At 47.7% G+C, this 8,095-nt stretch overlaps 1 protein-coding gene across 1 annotated transcript; it reads left to right on the top strand.

Annotated features, from left to right (window-relative positions):
- The first annotated feature begins 4,774 nt into the window (after positions 1-4,774).
- On the top strand, positions 4,775-6,834 carry LOC6543264. Its single transcript, XM_001970610.3, has 4 exons — positions 4,775-4,901; positions 5,385-5,564; positions 5,629-5,904; positions 5,960-6,834. The coding sequence occupies exons 1-4, from the start codon at positions 4,881-4,883 to the stop codon at positions 6,470-6,472; spliced, it is 990 nt and encodes a 329-aa protein (XP_001970646.1). The 5' UTR covers positions 4,775-4,880; the 3' UTR covers positions 6,473-6,834.
- Positions 6,835-8,095: the final 1,261 nt, after the last annotated feature.

The following is an 8,095-nucleotide window of genomic DNA, read 5'->3' as shown; positions in this document are numbered from 1 at the left end:
CAGGTAATATTGCCTTGTAGTGGTTTTGTAGTACCAGAAGGAACATATAAATATGTGATTTAAAATGTGGTTTCAAAACGAGTTGATGACATTATCCGGCCACCTACAAGTTGGAGGAGAAGTCACCGATGTAGCCCCTAAAGTCCCCTGACCCTGGCACCAGCTACCCTCGATGCCTGTTCCCTCCAGACACTTTATAGCCAAACCGGGGGTCAGGAGTCACGACAAATTTTGCGCCGTGTAGCAATGAGGAAATCAACTGCAACTGCGGGTGCAGCTGCCTACCTGGCTGCCAACTTGGAGCAGGAGTGGGCAGCATCTCCGACTCCGAGTCCAACTTTTGCGACGAGTCTACGCAAATTGGAATGCGAGACCTCTGACTGTGTGAATAAAACGGCGGCTGGCCTGGCTTAGCTTCGCTTTTGGCCAAAAGTTGCGTAACAGCCACTGAGCCGGTTTCGGCCACACTCGGCCAAACTGCACATGTGTATCTGTAGCAAAGGACGACCGGGGGACTGGCCATAATCAATGTTCCGTCTGCAAGTCAGCATCTTCTGGCTTAATGGCCATTGCAACAGAGCAGCAGCCACAAAGGCGCACTGGCTGTGGCCATTAATAACCGTTAATACCCGTTGGCGGTGTCCAACAAGTTGTTAACTTGCGGCTGGCTGACCTTGGCGTAAGCAAGTGAACGACTGCCGCTCATCCTCCAGCGGCATCATCCAAACGAATCTCGAATCTCGAATCTCGGCCAGCACTTGGCGCCGCTCTGAGGCTCGCGGCCACCTGCTGCTTAATCCAATGTGGCCACTGGGGCTAAGTGTGCACGCACTTTCAACTCCGATTACCAGCCCAATCAATTTGGCATCCCGTTTAAGCCGACTAAACGCACCCACCGACTCGAATGCGTGATGCAACTGCAATGAATTCAATTTATCGGCCTGCAATTAGCGCCGCTTCATTGGCCATGCAAGTGGGTCAGCTGGGCCGTGGCAACAATGACATTAACGTCAACACTTGCGCTCCACCTGCAGCCCTAGTTGCGGGTCCAGTGCGGTCCAGCTCCACGCAACAAACTGGAGCAGCCCAAGTGCCAAGTGCCAAGTGCCAAGTGCCAAGCGCCAAGTGTCGAGCGGCGGAGTGAAGAAAGCCACAGGCAATTACCGCTGGAATGATGACGGTGACGCTGCAGACCGCCGTGAAGACCTCATCCTCAGCCTCCCGTCGTCCGCCACGTTGGGATTAGGCCTGATCCGCGAGAGCCTGATTGAAGGTTAGCCATGTGTGAACGTGAGTGTGTTGTTATGGCTTATTGTTCGGCGGATAAGTGACTGCCATTTCTAGCTGTCGCATTGCAACAGCGCGCCGCTCAATGAGGCGTATGCGCAATAAAATTAAGTATACGCTGCCCGGGGGTGGGAAGTGCATTCGGCTAACAAGAAATGTAATAAAAGCGAAACAAAGAATTTGTGAATCGTCATGAGGCTGTGATTATGCGGATAACTGCAATTCAAAATTGGTCTGTGGGGCACGAGTTTATAACGTCACGAGTTTTGCCTGACTTGCAACATATTCGTATCCAAGATGTATATATTGAAGTTGGATTTTGAACAAGTCGCTTGCGAAATAAATAGTATTAGTGTCACAAAAATCTTAGCAGCATTTAAAACCTCTAAGATAACCTAAAACAGTAGGTGCTGCGCAAATTATTTCCAAATGTAAAAATAATTTTTATAGTGTCTTTGGTTAAACACAGTCGTAAATTCATATTATTTCTTACATTTTGCAATAAATAACTGTATACCTTTATGTTTCAAGTTTCGAAAAAAGCACATCGATAGTCGTAATAATAAATCTTTGACCTGCATCTACACTGAGATGACACAACCGATGCGTTTGCTTTCCTGTTTATAATTGAATGTACAGATTTATCGGCCATGTAACCCTCGTCTTCTCGCCAGCAATCGTAAAACCTGGCCATTATGGGATTAGTCGAGGGAACTGTCAAAACATTTGAAGCTAGTCCCATCAGGCCTTTCTCTCAATTTAATTTTCCTTCCTTGCAGCTTGGTCTAACACGTTTTCCAGCCAATTTCACACGCTTCCCTTCCGCGCAGCGGAAACCTGTCCGCCGATAGTCATAATATAAGGCAATGCATAACCTACATACACGTATAAGCGTCCAGATCAATAAAGAGATGCCGTAAATTATGCAACTGGGTGAGCAGGGACAAGACAACCGCAGCGAAAGGTGTTTCCATGCCCTGCAGCCCGCCATCCATCGATCCATCGATCCACCGATCCATCGCTCCATCCTGGCATTTGGCTCGACTCGACTCCACATCCAACTGCAACTCCATCCACGACATCTTCGTCGGGAAGCCATACCAAAACCCAAACCCAGACCCAGGCTGAAACCCGAATTGCCAGTTGAATGTCGTCGCAGATCTGCTGGGCACGTTTCAGGAATTTCAATTTCATTTTGCACAACAAAAAGCGAGCTAAAATACAAAGATACGAAAATGAAACCAAATGCGATCCGGCGCAGCGAACGAGCCTGTTGCACATTCTTCATTATATTCGTGTTTCTTTACCTAATTTCGAGTTTTGGTTTTTTGCTAAATTGGCTTAACATGTCGAGGCCCCACTTCATTTTGTCTGTTTCTCCTTTTGCAGCGCTGCACTGAAGGCCGTCTGACCGCCCCTCCGCGGACCGCCCCTTGCTCCTCCCCCGATTGTTATGCAACTTCTGGGGCGACAAGCCTGTCGGTTTCAATTTTGGCACCGTGTATTATTTACGATCATATCGGATCGTCCCAAAGACCCAGCTTCAGCCCGATGCAGTCCCAAGATCAGACACTCAAACTCCAGCTTGGCCGTTCCTCGGGCGTTAATTATGGCCAACTGTTTGGTCTTGGCGCGTTTATCACGGACTGATGCCCATTCTATCCGGGGGTTCATAAAACGCAGGCCGCACCACCTCGTTGGAGTGTCCATTTGCCCCGTTGATAGCGCGGAAAATAAACTTTGAAGTAGCCTTAAATGGTCAGCTATCGTAACTAAATAAATTTAAGTGCAGCGTAATGCTAAATGCTTAATTCATGTGGTTAAATCATGAATTAATAACATATTGAAGGGGGTTTTCGACTTCCATGAACATCCAAATATATTACTGTATACTGGAATCATTTTTTTAAATAAATAAAAATTTACAGCGACGGTTGTTGGGCTCGCTGAAAAAAGTGGTGACTTAAATAAGTGCTGTGTAATTTCTCTCAGTGCACAGACGCACTTCGACCGCGAGCAGTGGTGCTGCCGAACTTCTCCATGCGGAGGTCGCCTTGCCATTTGAGCGCTTAGGTCGCCGCGTCCATAAATGGCATTTGTTGTGTTTGATTTGGGCAGTCGGATTCCTCCCGTGGTCGTTTGGCAACAAGTGGCCGGCTGAACTCGTTCGTGCTAATTGTTTGTCACTCAAGTTCGGAGCAGGGAGTCGGACATGGTTAATCGAGCCATAAAAAACGCGGGCACGTAGCCCAAATTGCTGCAGCTTAAGACTACTTAGCGTCTTGGCCCAGTGTAACAACACGCCCACAGCAATTGACCTTATCAATAGTTTTTTTGGGCGGAGGTGAACCACTTGGCACGGGGATTGATTGATTGATTTTCGGGGGTAGGACGCCTTACCCTATTCGCTCATTTGAGGATAATGATGGAAGATGATTAATTGTGCATTCAAAGTTCGGTTGCTGGTATAGTGAACCAAATTACTACGCCCCATAATCAGGGCAGTAATTTTGCATTTTTATAACATCTTGCAAAAAACATTCAATGATAATTAATTTTGCTTACCCACGCAGACCATAAAAGTACGGACTTAAATAATTTGTTTTCAAATGGACATTTACAAGACCTTGATTGTATCATCAGATTAATGGCGATAGAAATTATGTTTTATTTTGGTCTGCCTGTTAAGAAATTCAACTACGAGGAACTATTTATAGATCTCCAAAACCGTAGCTTACGGATATTTTCTTATCACCCGTCAGACACAAAATGAATAATAAAGTCAACAAAATCAGCGTAGACAGCATAACGAGAAGGCCCACAGAGGAATGATGAGCTAAGAGCAGATCTCCTAATTTCCAGCAACTTAGGATTGGGTTTCCATTTCCATGCACTTGGCCACTCAGCGCTGCCAACTTCATCACTACGAGCACCTCGCATTCTACGGCGGGGTCTTCTTTTGACCAACTCCAGCCACTCCGCTGCAGCTCCGCGAAGACGGATCTCAAGTGACCCATGGGTCCGAGCTCAGCACTCGAGCATAATGGCAGTACGAAATAGCCGGCCCACAGTACGTATGCGTATTGGTGGTCTTGTTCGCATTGTTTTGAAGCTGCGCCGTTACCTTGGGAAAATCCGCGCAGTCATCGGTGGTCCAAGAGGCAGCTTCATCAGCTGGCGGGCGAGCTCCACTCCATTCCACTCTCACTCTCTGCGGTTTTCGATTTTAGTTTGCTTTTGCTTTTGCTTCTGCTGTGCTTTGCTCTTGCTTTTGCCTTGCTTTTGCTTTCGATGGAACGTCGGCAGCGCAGCGGCGCCTCGGCTGCGTGCATTTTGCACCTGGAGCAACCCACCTGGGCAGAGCGGCATGGATTTGGCTCTTCTTTTGTGTTTGCCACCGCCGCTGCTCTGCCCACGGCGACCGCGACCGCGACCGCGACGCCGGAGTCGGTGGCTCGGAGACGAGACCGTTCAAAATATAAATAGATGTGCATGTAGGGAAATGCGAATAGTGTTCATAGAAGACCTCAGAGGAGGCACATATCAGCTCCTTCTGTTTTGACGCGCTGTTGGTGGTGCAAGGGATACCAAGCATGAGATCCCTAAGTCTGTTGGTCAGTGTCCGAGAAATACGAAAGATACGAGTGCATCCTTGGGAAACAATCATAAAAACATTTGTGGAACTCAAAAATATACAAATGAAGTGAAAATAAATGTGCAAAACCCAAGCTCAATGTTAAAAATCATACAAATTTAACACAAAATCCAAAGTCGCGTTAAAATCACTCGTTACTCGTAAGGTTGAAGTTTATGTCTTGGAACAATATAAAAAAATATGCAACCGAAAAAACTAACTTAGAAGAGTGTTTTCAGTTTTTAAAATCATACTTCGGAATGTATATTCAAAACTAATTTAGGCTTCTTATCAAAAACACAAATCTTTTGATCTGCATCTTTGATACTGACATAAAATCTGTTCAGAACTAGCAGTTATCACTTTAAATCCAATATATAAGCAAATACATCATGGATCCAACCAACACCACTGCCAATTAATGAATTAACAACATTTCGTTCCATTCTAATTTCTCCCACAGCTACTAAGCGCCAGTTGCGCGCTAATCCTAAGTTTAGCCTACGCCCATCCCCCCGAGGGAGTGTGGAAGAAGAAGCTCACATGGAAGGAGGATTGGGTCCAGGTGTGGAAGACCGTTAAGAAGGAGGCGTGGGAAACCAAGTGGAAGAAGGTTTCGGTCCCAATTTGGAAGGAAGTCAAGGTATGGCAGCGGGGCACTCCCTTTTAACTGAAGTGCTTATGAAGCATACATGAACATCCCCCAGGTTCCCGTCTGGAAGGAGGAAAAGGTTCCCGACTGGAAGATCGTGAAGAAGCCGAAGATCGAGGAGAGAGAGGTGCCCGCCTGGAAGGAGGTCAAGGTGGCCGAATGGAAGAAGATAACGAAGCCCATTTGGGTGCCCACAAAGGTCGCCGTCTGGAAGGAAATCCAGGTGCCCATCTGGAAGGAGGTGCAGGTCCCATTCTGGAAGGAAATACAAGTGCCCATTTGGAAGGAAGTACAGGTCGCAGACTGGAAGCAAATGTTTGAGCCCCAATGGGTAAGTGGTTTCCCGATCTCCGTTGGAACATGAACTAAGTTGAAACTTCGCACAGGTGAAAATGGGCATTCCCGGCGAGAAGTTCTTGGGCAAGGACCACGAGGGCTGGGAGTACACCAGCCACGATCTCTGGCGCAAGAAGCTGATCTGGAAGCCCGTGTGGAAGAAGGTCTGGCGCACCGAGAAAAAGCAGGAGTGGAAGACGGAGAAAAAGCAGGAGTGGCGCACCGAGAAGAAGCAGGAGTGGAAGACGGAGAAGGTGCAGGAGTGGAAGCAGGACAAGAAGCTGGAGTGGAAGGACGAGTGGATCCAGGTGTGGAAGCCCGTGAAGAAGCAGATCTGGATCAAGGAGAAGCGCGAGACCTGGATCGAGGAGAAGGTTCAGATCTGGCGCACCGAGAAGCGCCAGGTGTGGGCCACCGAGAAGCGGCAGGCGTGGAAGGACGAGTGGCAGTCGGTCAACGTGCCCGTCTGGAAGGAGGTCAAGGTGCAGGAGTGGAAGAAGGTGTGGAAGCCCGTCTGGGAGAAGGTGTGGGTGCCAGTGAGCCATGGCCACGGATGGGACTAGGTCCGCGGCAGGGGTCTCCGCTTGGCTGCCAGCCAGGCGACAGCACTGATATCTGATAACTGATCCCGCTGATCCTGCTGATCCTGCTAATCCCCTGGGGTCTGCCCCATCCTCCGCAGATCAGGATCCTCGTTGTGTGCAACCCAACACGCTCAAATTGTTACATAGACTTCATGTTGTAAGGCATCCCACTTCCTCCTGCATTCTGTACAAAACACCTTCATACCTTTCGTTACCTGTTGGAATTACCCATTACCCATAATTGCCTCCATCATCGCCGTCTCCCACAAGTGTACAAATTAGTCATGCGCGCGTTTGTCTTTAAGTTATACGAAATTCAATAAAAACAACAAAAACTATAACGATTGTAAGGATTTTTATATGGGCGAAATGTTGCAAAGACGGGCCGCGAATAAATTGTTTTGTAAATATGTACTTAAACTTAATTATAACACCCCTACGGACCACAGACACGAAAATTGATGTACAAAACCTATTTCGAAGAGCTGAAACAAAACAAAACTACTGTAACTATAACTATAAACATAAACATAAAAACTAAGTGCATTTAATTACGGTTTGAATGGCCATACCAAAGTGGCGCATCTGCGGATGAAGCGTTGCTCCCGCTGTGGATGTGGATGAAGCAATATAGGTAGTTTTGGCGATGATTCAATGGCAGCAAGTCGGCGAAGATGCAACTCATAAAAATTCGATTTCGACCTACGACACCCGGAAGTTAGATAAGTGCCGAAAAACCGAATAAGCCGAAGAAGTCGGCACCATCGTTCAGCTGGAATTGGCAAAAAGGCCATGAGCCAAAGTCAACAACTGCAGTGGCGCTGATGATGGTGATGATGACGATGGCGACGGCGATGCCTTTTGCCTAGATGCCAAATAAATCTCAAGGAAACATCTCCGCGTCAGATAAGCGGCAACAATAACGCTGCCACTTCCTGTTGCCAAGCTGAATGCAGCTGCCCGGGCTTAAGATTCGGCTGCAGTTTCGTTTTCAGCTTCAGTTTAAGATGCAGTCGCTGTTGCAGCTTCAGCCCGAAGGGAGTGCGCGGCGATATCCCACCTAACGGCTCCGCAATTGCAATTCCAAGTCACTCGGTCGGTTACCACATGTTGCCTTAATTGACTCCCCCCGCTTTCGCGCAGTGTGTCTGTGTGCCATAGAGCGATGCCCGCATAAGGTTAGCAGAGGAAGCCAACTGTTGCAGTTGCACCGGTTGCCGCTGCACTCCGAGCCTGCGGAGCTGCGCATATTAGGTAACTGCCGCAAAAAGTTCGAGTTCAAGCAAACATTCCGTTGCCAAATCTCAGTAGTTGCTGCCTGCCTAATGATGTTGTTGCAGATTTCGGCAAATCAACAATTGGCACGGCTGGCAAATGAGTTTTTTGGGGGGTGGGGATGCGGCTGACAGGCGAAAGATGAGCGTGATAGTGCCACAGATGTGGCACATTGTTAATGAGCACAATAGGCTGTCTTCGTTCCGGGCATTTCCTTGACTTTGGGAATGCAGTTCAGCATTAAAGGTTCTTTTTTTAACAAAGCCTAGGTCGCAGCCTGATTGACATTACATTTTTAGACAATTATGCCATTGTTGCATTTGTGCC

The sequence above is a fragment of the Drosophila erecta genome, unplaced genomic scaffold, assembly GCF_003286155.1.
Source record: "Drosophila erecta strain 14021-0224.00,06,07 unplaced genomic scaffold, DereRS2 tig00000055-arrow-pilon, whole genome shotgun sequence".
NCBI classification, from domain to species: Eukaryota; Metazoa; Arthropoda; class Insecta; order Diptera; family Drosophilidae; genus Drosophila; species Drosophila erecta.
The sequence above is the reverse complement of the archived record's forward strand: the minus strand, read 5'-3'. Positions and strand labels throughout refer to the sequence as shown.